This window comes from Lagopus muta, chromosome 22 (assembly GCF_023343835.1).
Source record: "Lagopus muta isolate bLagMut1 chromosome 22, bLagMut1 primary, whole genome shotgun sequence".
Lineage (NCBI taxonomy): Eukaryota > Metazoa > Chordata > Aves > Galliformes > Phasianidae > Lagopus > Lagopus muta.
In genome coordinates, this window is record NC_064454.1 from 4,381,154 (window position 1) to 4,402,717 (window position 21,564).

The 21,564-nt window shown below is 49.1% G+C and overlaps 2 protein-coding genes across 2 annotated transcripts; both read right to left on the bottom strand.

The window, feature by feature from the left end:
- Positions 1-3,710: 3,710 nt before the first annotated feature.
- Positions 3,711-6,630, bottom strand: ATP5MG (ATP synthase membrane subunit g). Its single transcript, XM_048968455.1, has 3 exons — positions 6,496-6,630; positions 6,164-6,324; positions 3,711-3,888 (listed from the first exon to the last, which is right to left on the bottom strand). The coding sequence occupies exons 1-3, from the start codon at positions 6,557-6,559 to the stop codon at positions 3,790-3,792; spliced, it is 324 nt and encodes a 107-aa protein (XP_048824412.1). The 5' UTR covers positions 6,560-6,630; the 3' UTR covers positions 3,711-3,789.
- Positions 6,631-6,787: 157 nt separating this feature from the next.
- On the bottom strand, positions 6,788-21,048 carry UBE4A (ubiquitination factor E4A). Its single transcript, XM_048968427.1, has 19 exons — positions 20,768-21,048; positions 20,437-20,613; positions 19,472-19,584; positions 19,017-19,169; positions 18,748-18,907; positions 18,188-18,390; positions 17,623-17,814; positions 16,383-16,716; positions 16,014-16,140; positions 14,600-14,907; positions 13,647-13,779; positions 12,643-12,830; positions 11,662-11,762; positions 11,436-11,549; positions 9,771-9,945; positions 9,455-9,635; positions 8,717-8,864; positions 8,053-8,210; positions 6,788-7,759 (listed from the first exon to the last, which is right to left on the bottom strand). The coding sequence occupies exons 1-19, from the start codon at positions 20,886-20,888 to the stop codon at positions 7,621-7,623; spliced, it is 3,225 nt and encodes a 1,074-aa protein (XP_048824384.1). The 5' UTR covers positions 20,889-21,048; the 3' UTR covers positions 6,788-7,620.
- Between the last annotated feature and the right edge of the window lie 516 nt (positions 21,049-21,564).

Sequence of the window (21,564 nt, forward strand, 5' to 3'; positions counted from 1 at the left end):
CAGAGAGCGGGGCCGGGCCGCACCCCCGCGCCCTGCATATCTCGTCGTCGGCCCGCAAAGGTCCTGCATAAGAATCTGAGTTATGCAGGTTGCGGGGCTCCGCCATCTCGCCGCCCCGGCACGTGGGTAAGCCGCGCGCGACCGATGCGAGCCCGGCATAACGCTGGGCGATATACAGAGTCCCGGGCAAAGACTCCAGCGCGCCCCCTCGACCTGAATAGCGCAGTAAGCCGCCGCGGCAGCTCATCATAACCCGGAGCGCTATACAGATGCGGGGCACCTCGCACGCCAGCCCCAGAACCGGGCTGTTTCACAAGACGGCCGTAAGCAACCCACATAACCGTAACGGCAATGCCGAGCGAGAGCGCGAGTCCCGGCTACCCGGGACCGCGCATAAGACATAAGGCGCCCCGCGAGCCCCCAGTATAGCGCCGGGCCGTATGCGGGGCGCGGGGCTTCCGCTCGGCGCAGCCCCGGGTCGGGCGCGGGGCGCGAGGCAGGCGGCCTGCAGACGGGCGACGGCCTCGCGGGGTTCGGCGGGGGGGAAAGAGAGGGGGCCGCGACGCGGAGGGCGGCCGCAAAGCCCTCGGGCCGGCCCGGGCTCCAGGCCCGCCGCAGGTAGGTGCCTGAGGCCCCGCCGCTCTCCCCCCGCCCCGCTCCCTGCCTACCTGCCGCTCCCAGGGGTCGCGGGGTCCGTCCCGGTGTTGTCGCCGCTGAGGAGCGGGTTTGGTGCCGGAGAGAGGCCGGAGCCCAGCAGCCCTGATGTCACGGCGAGGCCTCACCTCCGCTCTGCGCCGTGCGGGGAGAACGGGGTTAAATTCCTACAAGTGCCGCTTTGTTCCCTTGGAAAACGGCGCTGCCCAGACACGAGCCGCGGCTGTCAGGGAAAAACGGTGTGTGCAGGATGGAAATACCTGCAAATGGAAACGAACGGGCTGTGCGGGCTGGTTGGGGTGGGGGAGAGGATTTCTCATCGGGACTTCAGTGTCTGTTAAAATAAGGTGGGTTCTGCTGCTCCAGGGAGCGTGAAGAGGACTGGAGCATGGCCAAGCCTTTAGCAGTCAAGTTTAACTTCGTGTTCCCAATGAAGGGAAGCTGCAGCACAGGGCCCAGAGCTGCCTGGTTTGGCTGCAAGCTTTCAGCCTGGCAAAAGCAGAACACACAAGGGGCACTGGGGGTTCTTGCAGACTTGCCCTTCTGCAGAGCTGTCGTGCTTTTAATCACAGAATAGCCATGGGTGGAAGGGACCTCAAGGATCATGAGCCTCTAACCCCTCTGCCACACGCAGGGCCACCAACCTCCACATTTAATACTAATTCCACACTTGACCTCTCTGTCACCTAGTATACGTGCTACAACCCACCTCTATGAGGCTCAACAGGTTCCCCTCACAGCTGGGTGATGGATTACGGAACTGGAACGCCCAGCAGCAGTTCATAAGGCTGTCATTCAGCAGCAGAAGAAACGAGCCCCTCCACACACATTAATCATGTGCTTACTTGTGTAACAGGCTCCTCCAATACGCCGGACCCACTGTGTACAACCACACTTGGGATTCGCTGCAGTCTCCTGCAACGTATCTGACAGCAGTGTGAGAGAAGAGGCAGGAGAGCCCTTCCCAAGCAGCTGGAGACAGCCATGCTTTAGTTAAGTGCCATTCAATTATTTGACACAGAGCAATCAGCCCCAAACACCCAGTACACACTAGGATGTGCATAGGTATTGTTGAGCAAGGAAAAAGCACCCTGCTTGCGCGTGCCCTCACTGCTCAGCTGGGGCATCAGGCTTCAGCCCTTTGTTAGAGTCACACCATCAGAGGTTGGTGAAAAATAACAGTGCATATCAGCAAAGTCACTAATGGCTGCACCCAACGATTTCCAGGTGTGAAAGGGCTCTTCTAGGCCCACAGTGCTCGGCTGTACCAGGCACAAACACTGACCTCAGAAGCATTTGGGGAAAAGAGAAAGCAAGGCAGTAGCTCTGACCACAGGTTGGAAGCCCAACTCCTGATGCACTTACCTGTGAAAGCCCAAAAGTTCTTTCAGCTTTGTTTTCCCCATCTGTCTTGTGCAGATGATTAGCACCTTGGTCACAGGTGTAAGAATTCCAGCAATGAAGTCTCTGGCAAACCTTGCATGGAAAGGGCTGAGTGTCTCAGACACCAAGAAATAACTCCAGTGCTGTCTTGTCACCTTGTAACCCATGCTGTGCAGCTGCTCGCCTCAAAGCTAGCTCGAGCAATCTCTCCTGTCTATGCATCCTTTGTTAGCAGTGAGAACTGTGGCCCTATCACTGGGGAGCTGTGCTCTCTACAGGCCATCCTGTGCTGCCTGGTATCTGGATCAGGAGCCCAGTGGGGAGCTGCAGGAGGTCCTCCTGTGAAGCTGTGCTCCCTTCAAACAGCGGTGGTGCAGTTATCTGTTCCGTGGTGAATTCTGAACACCAGGCCATTGGCCTCTGGGATGGGACATGAACAGCACACACAGATGACAAGAGAAAATAGTGCTGCCCATCAGCATCTTGTGCTCCACTTTCTCAGAAGCGCTCCCACAGCTGCTGGGTCAAGGACCCTTCTGTGCAACAGAAACGCATTGTCTGTTGGCAGCCTGCTGTGATGCCAAGCAGACAGCAGTAGCTGAAGCCCATGGTCAGTCAACAGAACTGCAGGCACAGCAGCACTCCAGTTACCAGCTCTGGAAAAACCACCAGAGTAACACTTGCACATCTCTAATGTGCTACTTGCTGCCTGTGGCTGCTTCCTGTGCTGCCTATCCAAAGCGTCCCAGAGACCACACAAGGCTTCTTCCTGCCATGAACTGCTGGGTGAGTTGAGACTGCTGCAGGCACAAAAGGCAGCTCTGCCACAAGTACCTCCCCAGAGCTGTGAGTGACGTGGGGCAGCCGGGCTGAGGGTCACCAAGGAACTTAACACAAAACCCAGCGGATCAAAGGACCACCTGAGAACAGTCCCAAGTAATGCAATAACAAAAAACAATATTGACTGGAGACCATTTTCTAAGACAGTAAAGACAATTTTAAAAAACCAACCAGTTAAGCCTCATCCAAACAAGACTGAAACCTTCAAAGACCTCCTTTTAAAATTAGAGAGGAGGGGATGGTGTTGCAATGCAGTTAATCTTACTAAGTTGTTATATAGATATGGCTGTACAGAATTTGTTTACAAATAAGCAGGGCTGTGAACTTGTAGACAGCTCACACTTTTAGCCATGTGTGACTTAAGATGATGTGTACAGTACCATTCTGCTTACCTTTAAAGTCTTCCAGCACAAGTTTCACCCAAAACCAAACTGCACAGAATAATGCTGTAAGACCATACAATACACACAATGCCAAGGTATCCTTTGACACCTTAAAATACTGCGAGTTCTTGCACGTTCTCACTGTCTGATGTTAAATACATTCAGAAACAAGTGAAAGCTTTTATATAGTCAGTTTGAAATTGCTTTACTTTTGCAGCACTGTGCTTGTTGCACAGAAATAACGATCGAGCAGCAGAAATGACCCAAGCCAGCTTTAATGCTGCCACCTCATGTTTTGAGGGAGAGGCAGAGGAAAGTGAGTCACTTCACCAGCATGTGCTGCTGTGCTAAGGGGACTGCCCTTCAGGCAGCTGTGTTAGAGAAGCCATTGGTGACACTGGTGACACTGCCAGGCTCGCATCCCAACCACCACAAAAAGACCACAACAACTCTACATCAGCTCCTGGCTTTATTTGTGTTACAGGCTCAGGGCCGCAGCAGCAAATGCTGTGTTACTGAGGTCCAGTCTTCAAACATTGTATCCAATCAGGCCTCGTTTGCCTATGATCTCACCAATGTAAAACCACATCAGCACCTCTGTGGCCACCAAACCGTTCCTCAGCGCTTCCTGAAAGAAAAAAAGCCACAGTTTAGAATATTTGCTCCTGCAACAGCTTCCTTTCTTGCTCTTGTGATCAAACACCATGCATGACTAGCAAAGCAGTCATCCGATTGGCAAGACAACAGTTTAAGCCAAAACCAGATGTGCAAAGTTACTGTTTATCACCTTCCTCCACCCCTCAACAGGTCACGCTGCTAAAATGGCTCTGAAACGTTAAATACCACATCAGCTGAGATTTTATTTTAGAAGTCATCGTCTTACAGGGCTGTAAAACCATACCTGCAGGAAACAAATCTAAGCTCAGCACAAGGAACGCACCAAACAGATGACACAGCTTTAAGGCTGCTGGGCAAATCCATTCCCTACTCTCTCCACTTGAGCAGGTAATGCCAGGAGCCAAGGGAACACAGCGCAGCTCTGGTACAGTTGTGGAAGAGTTGAAACAATGCTGAAACACTGAAACACTTTCAACTCTTGACCTATAAATGCTCCCAGCTTCAAGCCAGCTGACAGCAGCTCAGGAAAGTATGTCAAGCTAGAATGCTGGTGGTGAAACCGTGCCTTGAAAATACCACTGTGTGCTGACTGCCTGCGGCTCACAGACTGCAACTGTCAGAGCCTGAAGAGCCTGCAGAACTCTTCCATCCCTGAGCTCATCCAGGAAAACACGACAAGCTTTTGTGTGTGTAATTTCTTATAAGCCTGGTAGTGAACAGAACACACTGCTGAAATGCCAGCCCTCAGCTCCTGAGTTCAGAACACCTACGTAACACGTATTGGTTCCCATGGGGAATGGTTTCACAAAGAGCTGAACTGGGTTTGCAGAGAACACCACTCTGTGCTCCTTTCTTAACAAACACTGATCTCACTTGCACGATGCACTTCCTCTGCATGTGACAGCCAGCACTGTTCCTTCACAAGCTGTAAATCTTACTCATGCATATTAAACATTTTTTAATTGCTTTCGTGAGCATTAAAGACAACGTGATGCCCTCCACAGGCAAAGCTGAAATCCTCTGTTAGATGAGGTTGCTTAGTGTGCCGAATTAAGCAAAGGCAGCAGCAGGAGGAAGGAAGCTAGTCTGAGCCAGCTTCTCTGCAGGCAGCAGGTAAAAGGCAGCAATAAAGCCTCAAAAACATAAGAGGCAATGGGATGCCTCTTCTGAAGGACTTGAAAGAAACACAGGGAACAGCAAAAAGCAACACAGCGAAAATAAGCTGACTAGCAGAGAATAGAACGGTCACAATGAATAACACGTGCCTTAATGTGCCTCAGTGATTACAAGCATTATCAAAACCTCATCTAAAATGAGGGATTCTCCTGAGTGATGGCAAATTTACCCCAGCTGACTGACTTGTTCCTTATCCAACTGATTAGATTTTCATATTCATTGCAGCTCTGGGTTGGGGAGCGTGTCACCAATAAAGACACAGCCAAACTGCAGTAGTAGATGACCTAACATCAGGCTCTGGGCAGAAAATGCAGCCTCAGCTCCTCACAGACATGCAGGCAATGAGATGGAAGTTCACTGCGCTGGGAGACAGCACCAGAGCTGCACATCTCTGACTTGCAGCACATGAGGATTAAGCAGCCAAGCAGGACACAGGTTGTCCAGCCTGAGCAGGAAGTCCTCAAGGGCAGTACGAGACAAATATGTTAAAGCTCCTATCTCCACAAGTCACTTCAGCTTAAAATACCATCCTTATAAGACACATCCAAAGACAATTGTTGTCTTCACCTGTAACTGAGCCTAATCAGAATTATTCTGAACAGATCCTAAGCCTCATGACAACAAAACACTCTGGAGGTTAAACACACTTTAGAATACTTAATAGATACCAGGAACGAGAAAACAGAAAACAAGCTGAACGCCTGTTTGCTACACAGCTCTATGACACTGCTACTAACAGACACCAAGGTCAGGATCAGAAACGCCCACGGAGGACAGAAGGACTGCAGATGCAAAGCACAAAGCCCAACCCCTGGCTTTGTGAACACTCCTAATGCAAACGCAGCAGGGTAGAAGCACCCAATAACTACAGACGTATGACTGAACAGATACTGAGCCAGTCACTGCTCTGAGGGCAGATTTTAGCTGGTTGTTTTTGGTTTTCTTTGGAAAACAGTCTTCTAAGCACCCTCGTTTAAGCAGGCAACAATTAGCAGAAGCAAAGCTCTGGATGCAATAAGGCAGGCTGCCGTGAGCAGCCCTACCTGGCATCTGTTAACCAGAACAGAAGCACAGCCTCCTATTCACGTCCATCCCCACCTAGCTGTTACCTTCACCGTGAGCTGCGACAGGCGACCGGACTGAAAGCTCCTGACCATGGATTTCATGCCGTCGATGGCTTTGGGGATCTCACCGGGAGTCGGAGGCACAAGCTCGACCTTGGCATAGTACCAGAACGTGGCCAGACGAGGCTTGGAGTAGGCCACGGCAGCTAGAAGGGACAAAAGGAGCAGCGCGCAGCTGAGCCCGGCGGGCTGCGCTCACACGCTTCCCTCCCGGCCCCCGGCCCGGCGCCCTTCCCCGCCGTCGCAGCGCACGGAGAACCGCGGCCGGACCTCCCGCCCCGTCCCACGTCGGCGCAGAGCGGCCGCCCGGCGCTCACCGCTCAGCAGCTGAGGCCCGCGGGTGCTCAGGCGCTGCACCAGCTTCTGCGCGGCCTGCGCCATGCCTCAAAGTCACCCCGCTGCCGCCGCAGGACCCCGCCTGCCCGCGGCGCCTGCTTTTCGTGCTCCCGTCAGGCGTCTGCCGCGGGCAGCCCGCGCGGAGCCACAAGGACCCCGCACCACGCGCGCGGGGCGGAGCGCGGCGCCCCGAGGTCCCCGGGTTCGAGACCCGCGCGATGCCGGCCCTCCCCGTGCCCCCAAACGCGGCGATAAACCAGGCGAGGGACGGCGTGAAGGCAAAGAGGATTTATAGCGTTCCTCGGGAGAACGTACACAGCCTTGGGCAGGGAGGCAACGCGGCTCCGGAAGAGCTCTGAAACAACAGGTGTTCTCATTCACCGACCGCTAATTACAAGCTCCTCCAAAAGAACGAGCAGCCTCGTCATCCCTCCTGGCTAAAGCAGAAGCTTTTCTGCGACTAATTTCTCCCCGCAGGAGCTCTATGAGCTGCTAGACCTTCACGACCGACTGTACAAGTATCTAAATATTGCATTTTGTCACCCCTTAGTCCCATATATCATCTGAAAAAGAAACCCCGTCCACGATCAGCACATACACAGTTGCAGAACTGTCCCCTTTCAGTCCATGTCCCCCTCTGAACTTCAGAGCTGCTGCAGATGCAAAGGCATCACTTTCACAGTAAACAAGATTACATCATTTAAACAACTTGGAAGTCAACAGCAACAGAACAGAGGCTGGGGTAGCAAAGAACATTTTTGGTGTCACTGGAAAAGTAACATGGCAGTTGTTAGCCAACACAGAGAACAGTTAGTATAGGGACAGGGCAATAGGACAATCAGAAGAGGCTGAAACTTCCCAAGATGCAGAGGTGAGGAAGCTACAGTGCAGTGGAAATTCCTGGTATTAAACAATAATTCTTGAAAGGAAAGACAGAATAAGAGAGAAAAGAAGGTACTAGGAGAGATTCCAGATGGTGCAAATGCACCGGATGTATTCCTCATTCACACGGCAAGTTTCATGGATGCTCTGGAGAAACTGCCACCACCACTGCAGGGCATTTATCTCGCCAATGATTGCATGTCTGGGTATGGAGATCTTTGTTCTCAGTTCAGTGTGTCCTCCAGCTCCTCCTTCTGCTTTTTTCTTTCTGCAAGCCACTGCTGAATCTTCTCTTTAAGCTCCCTGTTTGGTCTAATCTGGTCCATAGTGAGTGGGCTCCGATTAAAAGGATCTGTCTGATCACTGAAAGAGAGCATTGAGGAGATTACCTTGACAGCCCATTTGCTAGGGAAAAAAAAGAAAAGACTGGTCAGGAAGATTGGTGCAATCTTCCTGCTGTTAAGTGAATTTACTGAGCCAACACTGAGCCCACGTGTCACTGGATATCATTAGATAAGTGAAATGTATTACCTGTATACCCCACCCTATCCCAAGCTTCCAACTTGGAAAAGCACAAGTCCTTGCCCCATGAAAAGCAGTCAGTGAGAAAGGAAGCTTAACATAAGCAAGGATGCACTTAAGCCTACATTTCATACCTCAGCAGGTGCCGGGCTATGGTTGACCGATCCACAGTGACACGGGATGAAGGCAGGATTACTGGGTCAGACATCAGAGTGCTCATGATAGGATCCAGGAACTCATCACAAGCATCTGCATATGTCTCCTCCTCCTGCTGCTGACGGTCTGCAAGAGACTGGCAGGCAAACACAGCTTTTAAAACCCCAGAGTTCCCAGTGCTGTTCCAATTCCTTCAAAAACAGGTTTGCTGTTTGCTTGTAACATCACCGTGACTGAGAAAACACTTCACTGGAACACACAAGTATCAGAGCTGGGCAGGGTGGTGGCTGTTTAACAGAGGCACTGTTAGAACTACAGAAATGTAGAACAGGTAGGGGAGCCTGATTTACACAAACACATTTGCCACTAGAAGCTGACAAACTTCAATAGCCAAGCCTCACTGTAAGCCACCACGCACTTCTTTTCTCATGCTGTGCTCATACATCTGTAGATGCATTCAGGAAATGCTAAAACTTATAGGGGTCTGTGCCACAAAGGAGCCTTCTCAGCTGTCCAAACATACACTTCAGATAAAGCACTGTTCCCCAGAACTGCAGCTTCATGGCAAAGGTGCAGCCATGAACAGATGGAAAAGGATGCCAGTTTCCTTTCTTTCTGGCTTTTATCCTATCTACTTCTCACCTTGATCCTCTCAGCCAGGTTACTGAAAGCCACTATCATGTTGCCAGGCTTATTGATTTTCTTCAGAACCCTTACTGTCTGGGCAAAGAGCGTTGGTGAATAGGAACGGCCGTCCTTCGGTACTGTGGCACAGAAGTTTTCTTCATCCCTGGACCACAATTTGAAAGAAAACAAGAGCTTAAGAATTCATATTCCTCTGGTTGCAAAACACAGTGCCCTCAACAGCTGTGCTACCAGTGCAAGGAACTGGAGTTACATGGTATCGAGAGAAAAGCCTGACTGTAATCAAATGTTCTTCCTAGGTCCTCTCCACAGACGGGATGAATTTAACTGTGATTACGCTCAACTTCCACTCCTACTAGCTGCACTGCAGCTGTCTGCCCTGTGTAATCCAACAACAGTTACAGAAAAGCACACCATGCTTCTGGAAGGCCCACTAAGGACTTCTGTTCACACAGCCCCTATGAAAACACTCCCACCCTGTGGCAAAGAAGGTCACAGGGCTCTGCAACCCCAGATGTTCACCTAACTGCAGCTGCAGCTCCCATCCCACTGCAGGTTTTGCTGTGCACATCACAGCCAGTCCCACTTTAGGCCAAATTAGATTTCCAATTCCTTGCAAACATCATCAGTGTCCAAGAGACGACAAAAACCTGTTTATACTTAAAAGCACCCAAAGGCCTTTCTTCTCCACGAGCGCTTCTGACATCCCACCTCCAGCACTCCCTTGTCACATACCCAAGGTTCAGGTAGATCGTACAGATGTCAGAAACTAGCTGCTGTGGTTTGAAGTCAAACTCGCTGAAATCCTTGACTTTCAAAGCTCCCATTTTAGGGCCAACCAGGTGTTGCAGAAAATAGTTTAGCATGGAGATGATGCGTTCAGCAAGGAAGGGATGCACAAACAGGGACTTGATTTCTGGAACAGAAACCAATAGTTCCCTGAGCTTCACAATAATCCAGTCCCTCTCTGACAATCCTTAAACCCAATCACACCCGCCCAATCCCCAGGCAATGCAGCTCTGTCTCAGCAGGCAGGATTTGCTCCTCCTACCTGATGTCAGGAAGGCCAGAGTACCGATGGTTTCGTTGGACATGATGTTGTGGAATCGAGCCAGCTGACCAAACATCTGCAGGCTGGACTCCTTCTCCCGACGAGCCTCCTGGGACAGGCTGTCCCACTCACCACGGTCCTTCTCTATCTGCTGAATTTTAATCTTACTCAGGTACTGCAAAAACACAGCAGGGAAACAGATGGGAGCAGCTGCGTGAGTAAAGCAGGCTGAGATGCTTTCCTTTCAACCAGTCACTTCAGGGCACACAAGAGGCACATGTGTTTGATAGAGAAGCATGGAACACATCTCCTACAGCAGCCTCAGGAGAACAAGCAATAAATAGGCAGCAACAGCTAACCCAGAGTGCTCCCTGATCACTGCCTGAGAGCATTAGCAGGGAGATGCTAAAAACCAGAATGCCTGTAATGAATATGGATTACATTAGGATTGCTCCTCGTAGAACCTTCGTTCTGTAACCTTCGTAGGCAGAAAAGAAACCTTAGTGAACTAAGAAAACTGTCAGAGACATCCAGCACAGCTTTTGAGTGCTTAGCACAGAGAACATCCACGTTCCACATCATCTCCTCTGGTCAATCAGTACAATGTTACCATCTCTTCCTAAGGCAAATTCCACTTTAACACATCTAGGTAACATTAACTGAAAGCATCAAGCCTCACTGCTCATCTGCCTGATCTTAGGAGGCAGCAAAACCAAAGCATTTTCAAGAGTGGAATGCCATAAGTTAATTTCAAAAGCTGTAACAAGCAAGAAATAAGAGCTCACCTGTGTTACAACGCCTTGGTGCTCTCACCACCCTAGGAAACTTAATGGCAAGACCTCAGATACTATCTGCTCCACTGTGACAGGGGCCAGTTATGGAAGGAAAAGGTAGAGCACTTGAAAGGGCTCATAACTGCATAATTTTAATAAAACATACAACTGCTCATACTGACAAATTGTATGAAGTCTGCAGATGTTCAAAACCAAATGAGCAACATCCACGTGACCTGCCTGATCTGCCAGCCTCCCTTCTGCCACAGGTCAAAGCTCCACAAAAGCACTTTCTGGCAGCACCAAGAGGCTCTGGAAGGCATGGTGAGACAATCATCACACATCAGGGACACGAATTCAGCTGAAACTTGCCTTGTAAACCTAATGAAAAATTGCCTAGAGACAAAAGGTCCTTATTAGCCTACACCACCTGAGGGAAGGCCAGGGGGATTTGATAATCAAAAACTGCAGCACTCATTTAAAGCCTGGCTGCAACCAGATTAACAACAGGCAGGTTTCCTTCTGACTCTGCTAGCACTTCATTCTCCATCTGGGAAGAAAAAAAGAAAGATTTCTGCTTCTTTTTGTTCTGATCCATCTCCCAGGATGAAGGGGAATGGAATCAAGTGCCCTGTGAGAGCCGTCCCAGACCCCATCATACTCCTGCCATAATCCCTTCCATGGTGTTTGCTACACCAGACTTGATGCTTGCAAGATCCTGAACCTGGCTCAGCTGAGTTTCCCAGCAAGTGTCTACTGCAAGGATTCACCCAAAGAGCAAAAGTATATTTATATTGGTCTGGAGATAAAAGCTCACTGCTGTAATCAGCCACCTAAAAGGGAGTAAGAACCATTTCTACACGATGCCTGCAGCACACACACAAAACCCTACCTGTATGGCTTCATCCAACAGGAAAATTGCATCGTTCATGAGCAAATTAAGGAAGCGCAGGAAAAGAGGGGGATTCATTGCTTCTAGATTCTCTGAGGCATAATCAGCCAAAGCCTGCAAACAACAAGACAGCGACTGTCAATGCTCTGACACAGCCCAAACTGCAAGACACAAATCTGTGAGCTCCACAAAGAGCTAGACAGACTCGCTCACATGCTTGTCTCACCTTTATGCTCTGTTGGTAGGAATCCGTGCCCCACATGTATCTCAGGATGGGATACATCGGACGGCGGTAGTTGAACTTCTGCTCAAACTGATGTGGGTCACCTAGACAGAAGTGAGAGCACCACGTTACAGGCAGAGATTTTTAATCCCTTTTCAATGTTTGCTCAGCACCGTGTGGGAGCAGGCTGCGTTTTTTCTTCAGAAAGCTGAATATTGATCACCCAGCTGGGTACTGAATGCAGCAAGCAGCCAAAGCCCAGTTTCACCACCACTTCCTCAACAAAAGGGTCCAGCAGTTCTGTTACCACTGCTGTGAGCAGGCTAAGCTAAGCATCCATAGGGTACAACGAGTCCTGTGGAACAAAAGCACGAGTGGCTGCTGGGATCACAGCTACTTCAGATCACCTGGGATACTTTTACAGGAGGAGGGTGCTGTCGATGGACAGTCAGTGTGCCTGACAGCATCCCAAGCAGAAATAGACACAAGCAAGTGAGAAGGGCAGCACTTCCAGCTCTTGAGTAATTCTCCAGTTTCAAAGTGCAGGAAGTGCCAATCGTATGTAGGGCTGCAGGAAACCAGCAGAGTCCAACAGAACCCCCTGGGAAGGAAAATGACCGCCTCAGCTACACATATGCGTTTCCTCTAACAGCATGTGTTTCCTATTGCTCTCAGGGGATTATAAAAAACAGCTCCTGGAGAAGTCAGAGACCTGTCACTGACTTCCAAACAACACAACCGATTCCACAGTAGAAGGAAATGGCAAATTACAAGCAGTGCTGCACCAACAAACAGCTGCCCTTTGACAGTTATACTTCCTAGCCGTGTGGTTTTGTGCGAGTCAGAACTCTAGAAAGACAGGTGCTTTGCTGGAATACAATTGAGCAGTTTAACAAAGCACAAAGAGATTCCTTCTTCTACATCAAAGCACTTCAAAACCTGAACAGATTTTAAGGAAGACACCTCTTCACCTTCCATGCTTACCAGTAAACTCAATGTCCACAAAGACTTTGATAAGTGCCTCAGCAAGATGGGCAGCATACTGGTAAGAGCAGAACACTCTTTTACGATGAAACACACTGGAGACAAGGGGATTCTGGGCCTGATCTAAATGAGGCATCACAGCTTCCAGCACTTCTGCCAGCTTGGCTCGCAGATGAGGATTCTTCATTCTGTAAGCAAAAAACCAGTAGAATTCAAAGGGATACTTAAAAAAGATCAATTTCAGTATGTTCCTGTAGCAACTAGCAAAGCATCTCTAACAGAGCAGCTTCTTATGTCATATAGGAGCATAAAGCAAAGCGTCCGTGTTGAAAGACAGACAGATTCTGCTGGGAACAACACCTGATTCTCCCACTCAACTCCCACTCAACATCCTTTCAACACTAGTTTTTGTTAAATACAGCCAGATGACCGCATCTAAATTCTACTCAGCACCACACTTGCTCGTTTCTGTGTGTACAGCACCAAGTGAAGCAGCAGAATAAGTAATTCAAGTACATTTTGATTAGGTAGTGATTTCCAGCTGATGGATACTCATAGTGCTCCTGCTGCCATATGCCCTCTGTGTAGATGAGAGTGCCAGCAAGCACAGAAGTAACTTCTTCAGGTAGTAAGAAGTATTGAGAGTGCTGGAAAAACTCTCTCAACAACATCTAGGGACGAGCAGCAGTTACTGTTACAGCAACAGCCAAACCTCCCTTGCTCAGTGTTCACTGGCACCTCGTTTCTGGGTGACTCTGCTCCCGCACAGGATGACTAAACAAGTATTTAGGCACTGAATATTCCGTTTGCCTCATGTGAAGCACAAATTCTTCAGGCAGCTTTTGGTGCCTTCTGTGAGCAGAATTTGAGTTTTTCAAAGGGATCAAGCAACCTACAGATGTATGAGCCAAGCCCCAAGGCACCTCTGACAATTCCCACCTTTCTGTTCCTATCCAGGTGCTTTGCAGTAAGCACAAAGGCTTTAGACCTGGCTCTGTACGTACCTCTCCACATCACCCATGAAAACAGTAACAAAGTGAAGGATGTGCTCCAGAGAATCAGCAGAAGTCTCCAAGATGTCATCAGCAAAACGCCGCAGGAAAATGAAGAAGTCACCCAAATTATCTGCAAAGAACTCTGTGAGGAGAGATTGCATGTTAGTTCATCAGGCAGCTCACACAGTGGCACTTAGCTTACCTCTCTAATTCCAATTAAGGTTTCAGAACAAAGGGGGAGTTTTATTAGAATACCAAAATCGTGAAGAATACACAGCCTGAAGAAATCTAACACACAGGATTCACATCACTCATCTCAAAAGTCACTCTACAGGGCTCCAGCAGCTCACCACTGATATCATGCACTGCTACGCAGCAGAAGCTCAAGAGAAGACAGTCTCAACACAACAGAATTTAGTGCACAGGGAGAACAGTAAATCAATGCAGGATTTGGCCAAACTTAGCAACATGGCAATGCACTGGATCATTAAAAGGTCAGCAGCAATCAAAATCTGAAGTGTTCCCTGAAAGAGCTGCAAATGTTAGGAGAGTTAATAACCCCCTTCAAAGAGAATATTCTGTGCAAAGAAAAATGCTACCAGCAGTAGCACTGCATCCTCTCCCCCAGACAGCAAAGCACTTCCCTGGACAGAGCTTCCAGTATTCATCTAAGCATCATCAGGACCAGCTTGCTGGATTAACTGAGGGATCTCTGCCTGTTTTGGATGCTGTGCTCTGGGTGTTGTTACCATTGAAGTTGCAGCTGACTCACACTACACTCTCTCACACGTTCTATAACTCGCCCTTCACAAAGCTAAAAACTAAGGGGAAACCCTGGTGCTTAAGGGATCATAAAGAATAAGGCCACGTATGCATAAACACTCCAAACAGAGCATTTCTTAAGCTGCTTGAGATTCAGATTCACATGCAGCAGCACAAACCAGTAGGAGAAGTGGCTTCACCTGGTACATAGGCCAACGCACTGTTTTCCACCCCTGGCAATGGAAACGTCAGCTCTACAGGCTCAGTCCCTTGGTTTCCTATGGCCAGCTGCACCAGGAGAACTGCCATGGACACCTGCAGATTCAGGCAGTTCTGCAGCATCTGTGGCTCCGTCATCGCTGTCTTCGTGGAGAGATAGATGGTCATCAGGCGTTCAAACTGCTCCCTGAGGCTGTCAGCAGCAGGGCTGGAACTCTGCTGAGCTTCTCGCCACGCTACCTGCAGGCGGTGAAGGCTTTGGTTTATCTTTACCATCTGGTCGTGCAACCTGGTTGGGGAAAACAAGGCAAGAGCTCAGACAAGATGCAAGTAAGTTCAGTACAGACTGCCCAAGCAGTACAGAGGACACCGTGCTTGCTAGCTAGAACTTAGCTTGTTTGTCAGAGACATTCTTGCAGCAGGAAAGCATCTTTTCTGTTTAAGCTATTTGCTTGCAAGCAATCAGTTTCAAGGGTCAGCAACAAGAAATGTATAAAGAAAGGCAAGCCAGGACTTGAGAGGACAAGAAATCCTCCTGAAATACCAAAGAGGTCTGCTGAGCAGCCTGGTAAAGCAGCAGCTCCTACGAAGCACTGTGCAGTGGTGCAGACAACAAACCCACGCAGCTGCAAACCTTGTTGGGTTACCAAGGTCAGGCTGTGGGTAAGCCTGGGAAGTGACATTTTCAGTTTCCCAGCAACGAGCCACTTGCATAACTTTTTCATCTATTTCTATATTTAGATAATAAACCAGAAGGGGACCATGCCTGAATCAGTGGTGACCTCACAGTATCCAGGCAACACTTCAGAGAAGAAAGCTATAAAAATAGTGCATTCTGGTGTCCAGAAAACTGTTTCCTGGAAACGGCCAGTTACCTTGCACTGCTGCTTTGGATAAAATCAATTTAGTGCAGCAGTTCAGGCACCTCACACTCTGCCACTGAGATGCTCCCCAGTACATAAACAGAAGGACAGAGGCCTGCTGTCCCAGAGAAGGTGACAGAACTGAGTGAGCCCTGGCAATCCAGCACCTGGCTGTTAAAATACTGTAAGTCACGTGGATTCTGTCAGGCTGTCGGCTCTGACTGAACACAAGGCAAGCAAAAATTCTTTACTAAATTAGTCAGACACTCAGGTTGTCAGTCAAAATGCATTTGGCAACTCAATTGGTATACCCTGAACTCTGAATATTTACTAAAAATCCGTGTAATCATGTGCAGATGTAGAACAGCAATGGAACAATCTTCTGCCTAAAGCTTGAGCTTTCACATTATTTCTGAATGTTAATTATTCAAGCCTAAAGACATAAAACCTCTCTCAAAGTGCCTCAGCAGCACCTCTAGCACCTTCTCAGAGTCCAGCTCCCTAAGAACACACACAGCTCTAGAATTATTACCTGTGAAACCCTAAGTGAAGGGTATACTGTGTCAGAACCAGGTTTTCTGTCACCAGATTGTAGCTGTTTGCAAACTCTGGCTCTTGTTCAGTCACAGCAGGTATCAAACACGTTTCTTTTTCCAAACCTAGAATTAAAAGCATCTTTGCATTAAGCTTTGTTGAAGGGTCAAGAGAGCTCCTCCTGATAATATGAAATGACTGCAAGTGACACTGGACAGTGTTTTATTTGAATTCATCCCTTCCCTTTTTCCTCTGCAGTCTCTCACTTAACTCAATGTTAACCAACATACAGCAAGAGTGCACAGGAGAGGTTAAGAGCTGAGAAGATCCCTTTTTACTTCACTTGCTCCCACAGTTTTGGACATACCTTTCATATGTACATTCTTACTCCTCCGCTCCTCTTCATTCAGCTCCTTCAGGGCACAGTAAGTGGGGTTAAAGGTTAGCAGCCTAGGAGATTTTGGTTTGCAGAAGGGCTGACACAGCTTCAGGAGGGCAGCTCCCAAATTCAGGAAGAAGGCATCTGAGGCATACATCTGGAAGAAGATCTCTGGCATCTGATTAGCCCAAATTTTGGTACGGCCTGAGTTAGCATGCAGACAGTTTCCGAGCCAGGAGAGAATCCTGTGCTTCGTTTCTGGAGACAACTGCAACAGGTTCTTGAGCATCTGGTAGATCTTCTCATGGAACTGGGCCATAAACTGTAACAGGGAACAGAGAATGGTTGAAGGAGTCGTGATCTGAAGGCTTCTTTTGACTCCCTCATTAATGCTTCCAGAGCTGCCCCATGTCCAGACCACAGCCCACCCTCAAAAGGAAGGATTTTCAAAGTAAATTATCACTGTGACACCTGTGTTCATCACCATTCAGACACGCATTACCAATAGCTCAGAACCTGAGGCCGGAATAATTAACAACACACTGAAATGCAAGTTGTTTCTGTGGGAAATACAAGCAAAATCCTTCACACATTTTTGGCAGAAACAACAACCCTGAAGGAACACACGGCTGGAAATCTCATTCTTTGTGAAAAACACCTGCACCTGAGTGTGCTTCCCCACTTGTGTCCTACTGTGTGATGCTTCTCTCTTCTGAAACAACCTCAGACCCTACTAGCACTGCTGGTCTCAGGAGGGAGGCTCTTTAATTTCACAGAGGAAAAGCTCTGCTCGTCGTTCTGTCTGCTTGTGAGCCAATGTTTTAGTTGAGCAAAGGTACTGAAAAAACACTGTCACAGTAAATACAGCAAAGGCAGATTATCTCCATACACCACCTTAAGTTATGGTGCCCTACATTTTGGTACATTATGGGACCCTATCATTTTCCCAAAGCTCAGGAAGCGACTGCATAAGCAATGACTTCTCAAGCAGCAGAAACATGAGGTCAGTATGAAGACTTGGGATACAACCTGGCTAAGCAGTGATACCCATCCATGCCCTACAGATGGAGAATCCACAGGCTAAAGTGGTTCTGCAACTTTCTTAACCACAAGCCAGGCTAAGAGCCAGCAAAAAACACAACCCCACATTCCAGCCTTCTCACTTGAACCCAGAAGCAGAGACCCATAAAACCCACTGGGAAGCAGCATCGTTACAATTCAGTCTCACCTGATGAATGTTGGATTCCTGCACCTTGATCTCTTGTGGACTGGATCGGGATGGATTCAAGAAATACCCATGATTCTCTACCACACCAGGAGTCTTTAGCAAGCAGGAGATATTTAAAATGACACCTAACAAAGTCTTCTGGTACATCTGTCCATTGCTAGGATCCTTGGGCTGAATATACCCTGCAAAAACCTAGGGAAAACAGTTGAACATGCAGCAGCCTAACTGAAATGCAGTCACCAAAGCTGCACTGTGAAGATGAATTGCTATAAATCAGAAGAGCACAAGATGTGTCACAGAAAAAAAAAGAAAAACATCATTAAAAGAAACAAAAATCAGCCATGAACAGAAAATTACAGGTACCTGGAGGTACCTGCTTCTAGGATCACTGCCTGCTTTCCTGCTGCCATGTGCAACCTCTTTTTCCACTTCTACCTCTTGCCTTTTTGAGTGACACTACAGAAGCATTCACTGAACACCACTGAGATGATACTACTCCAACCAGCTGGGTTTGCCCATAGCAATTAAACAAGTTAACAGTCCTCGATAACTGAAGAGCACACACCTTTGCTACGTCTTTCTGCTTTGTGAAGTAGAGGATCACATCCAGGTAAGTGTACAGCAGGATCTGACAGAGGTCCAAGTCCTTGATCCTGCTCAATAAAATATCAAACACCGGCACCATGACTTCCCCAAACGTTCTCACTTCCTCATCCATCGTTAAGGCTTCAATGACCTCCTCCAGAAACTCAGTCATGTCTTCAAAATCTAGCAAGGGACACAAGACAATTACTGGCAATGTTCAGTGCAGCCAGATCGTAGAGCATGCATGCACTGCAACCTGAACACAGCCCTCCTCTTCGTCTTCCTTCTCATGACAAAGGGAGTCAAAGCTTTATCTGAGCCACAGTGCTGTTCTTGCTGCTTTTACCAGTGAGATACAAGAATTCAGAGTGCCTTTTAGAGCCTCCTCAGTGCAGTCAGGAGATCTCAATGTCATTCTGACTGCAAAATTTAAACTTCCACAGGGCCGAACACACTTGCAGAGAAACACAGCTCAAACAGAACAGAACAACCACTAACAGTAACCTTGCTAAGACATACATTAAGTTCACCCAAACTTACGTGCTCCTCTCAATGCTTCCAGCATCAGGTCCACCAGCTGCTCATACACATTTTGGTTAACATAAATCTCTGGGGTGAGAAGAACAGTGTGAGCATTTGACACAGTCAGATTTCGGCAGCGCACAGCAAAGGGCAGCAAGTTCTCTGGAACCTTGGTTATCTGCACAGAAAGAATAAAACACATCTGAGGCTGCATATCTGCCTCTTGCCATGAAAACATCAGCTTTTAGATATCAGCACTACCTTCTTTCTCAGAAACTCCTACCCACCTCTTCTCTTGCCCTCTGGAAACAGGCATAGAGGTAGCGTAGAATTTGTTTCTCCCCTGCATCTCGATCTGCAGAGAGATTCTGTGTGCCAGCAGAGGTCATGTAAATCAGGTTGTTCCCAGGCTCCTGCAGCAGCAGGCGGGTAAACAGCGCCTAGATACAAGTAAAAACAGCTTGAAAGTGAAACAGCTTCAGCAAGGAGAAAAATTACAAACAAACCAAACAGAAAAATCCATTATCTTTTAAAAACAGACTAGGCACTTGCAAATTTCTCCTCATCTGTCACCGTTGCTACAGAACAACCTATCTCAAATAGAAGATACTAAATTCCCCAAGTGAGCTAGGATTTTAAGAGTTTGGCCAGTTACAACCAGCATATCTCTTGTAGCACTGATGCAGTCTGTATCTGGACAGCCATTGCTCTGCATGAGATATGAGGCATGCAGCTGTTATACCTGTTCGATGTTTTCCATGTCAAGCCAGTCTTGGTCATCCAGATCTGCAGCCATTTCTTCCAAATACACACAACGAGCTGGAATCCCATTTCCACTCTTCATGCTGGGGTCACCTGATGAGAACGTAAATAATCTGCTGTCCTGGTTGATAGAACATAGCTGCAGGAAGTGAAATCTGCAAGCAGGATCCTGCCTGTGGCAAAGGCAGTTGTCTGCTACTGGCTGCTGCAGGGAAGCACTGCCCACCTCCCAGCATCCCTGTCCAATTTCACACAGATCTGACAAGCTCCTGTTTAAAACACATTTCATTAGGGAATCCAGCAAGGCATTTTGCTGCAAGCACAGAACCCACACCATTAGAAGCTGCACTCTTACACTGATATCACTTGTATAAGACAGTTTCGGGGTACTACGTGGTTCCTCACAAGACCCCAAGCTCTCGGGGAGTTTCTCTGTTCACACCCTTGTCCCATGTGGCCCCACTTAGCAGGAGCAGCACGAGCTCCTCAGCACACTGGTGCCAGAGGTGCCACGCTGGTGCCAGTTCCGAGACATGCTAAGTGATGCTTCCATTTGCTGCATGCAGAGGACGACACTCAGAGCTGTTAACTCCCAGGATTGTTTTCAATGATAGAGGCAGAAACAGTCTCTCACAGCAGTTGCACAACATTGTTTTCTCTAACCCTCACAGGTGAAAAGCAAACACATAAGCTCTGTTCAAGGTTCTGGGAATATCAGATAGGAACCAGCTGCACGCTTTGAGGACACAGACCTTTTCCACCTTGCGTTCCTTCCAGCCTGTTTTACACCAGCATAAGAACCAGAGCAGAGCTTGCCGTCTGAGGAGGGGCCATGCCTCCTACTGTTCACCCAGAGAACACCAGCATCCCATCCCCCTGAGGCCCAAAGCAAGCCTTCACAAGGCAAGCCACATCAACAACTGCGGGACAGCCACGAGCACTCACTGTTGTCCAGAGTGATGAGAAAAATCCTTTGGATCATGTGATTGATGTTGAGCTGCTCGCACAGCTCCCTCTGGGAGCGGAAGGAGCGGCTGATCTCGGCCACAGAGTAATCACAGTCATCGAGGCTCTCGGACACGCTGTTGTCAGAGTCATCCTGGCTGGCTGAAGTTTCCTCTCCTGCAAAATAAAGCTCCTGAGCTTCTTCCTCAGCGCTCTGAGCCGGGGAAAGGCTTCGCAGGAACACACGGCACCAGCCGGCAGGCTCCCGCCCGCTTCCCCGCCTCTGCCCAGCAGCAGACGGCCTCGCCCAGCCCCGCGGCCCGGCCCTGACCTGCCAGCTGCCGCAGCTGCTGCTTCTGACCGGCGGCGAACTGCTTGGCGTCGGCGAGGGAGCTGAAGAGCGCGGCGAAGGGGTTGCCGGAGATGCTGTTGTTGTTCTCCTGATCGGTCATCTCCACTCAGCGCCGCGCCATGCGGGCCGGGCCGGGCCGACCTGCTGTGACGGCGACGAACCGAACGGAACCGCACCGGCCAGGCCCGGGGCCCCCGCGCTCACCTCCTGATCAGCCAGACAGCGGGCGTCACCGCGGCGCACTCTACTGACGTCATCATCGAGAGCCGGAAGTTGGGCGGGAGGGATTAAAGAGTCGCGCGGTGCTTTAGCGCCCCCTGGCGTCTAGGAGGGCTTCGACATGTAAACAAAAACACGCACCGGTGCAACCCGCATGCATTAATTAGCTAATGAATTAGCTAATGTTGGAATTCGCACATTTATGCACAGACCGTCAGACCTGATATTGATTTATGGATGTCTTGCATCGGCGTCACTGTCCCTTGGGATGTTCCAGAATCGTGGGGATGCAGTGCTTGGGGCTGTGGTTTGGTGGCACAGTGGGGATGGGCTGCGGTTGGACTCGGGGATCTCAGAGACCTTTTACGACCTTTATGATTCTATATGTGTGCATTGCAACTTTCCCCCAGCCCCATCCCGTGAGGCCTCGTCCTGGTGCCATTGTCCCAGTACCACTGGCCCAGTAGCACTGCCTTGGCTGAGGGCTCAGGAAGGGAAGAGCTCTGGGAGCAGCCCTGGGCACAGCCCCATGCGGTTCAAGCCACCACCAGACACTG

Excerpts from the sequence above, each read along its gene's own strand:
- ATP5MG (XM_048968455.1), bottom strand. The coding sequence starts at position 6,559 with ATGGCGCAGGCCGCGCAGAAGCTGGTGCAGCGCCTGAGCACCCGCGGG. Across the intron at positions 6,325-6,495 it reads CGGGCCTCAGCTGCTGAGCG|CTGCCGTGGCCTACTCCAAG; the intron begins GTGAGCGCCGGG and ends TGTCCCTTCTAG. Across the intron at positions 3,889-6,163 it reads TGTCGCAGCTCACGGTGAAG|GAAGCGCTGAGGAACGGTTT; the intron begins GTAACAGCTAGG and ends TTTTTCTTTCAG.
- UBE4A (XM_048968427.1), bottom strand. The coding sequence starts at position 20,888 with ATGACCGATCAGGAGAACAACAACAGCATCTCCGGCAACCCCTTCGCC. Across the intron at positions 19,585-20,436 it reads TCTCATCACTCTGGACAACA|GTGACCCCAGCATGAAGAGT; the intron begins GTGAGTGCTCGT and ends CGTTCTCATCAG. Across the intron at positions 8,211-8,716 it reads ACCTGGCTGAGAGGATCAAG|TCTCTTGCAGACCGTCAGCA; the intron begins GTGAGAAGTAGA and ends TTTGCCTGCCAG.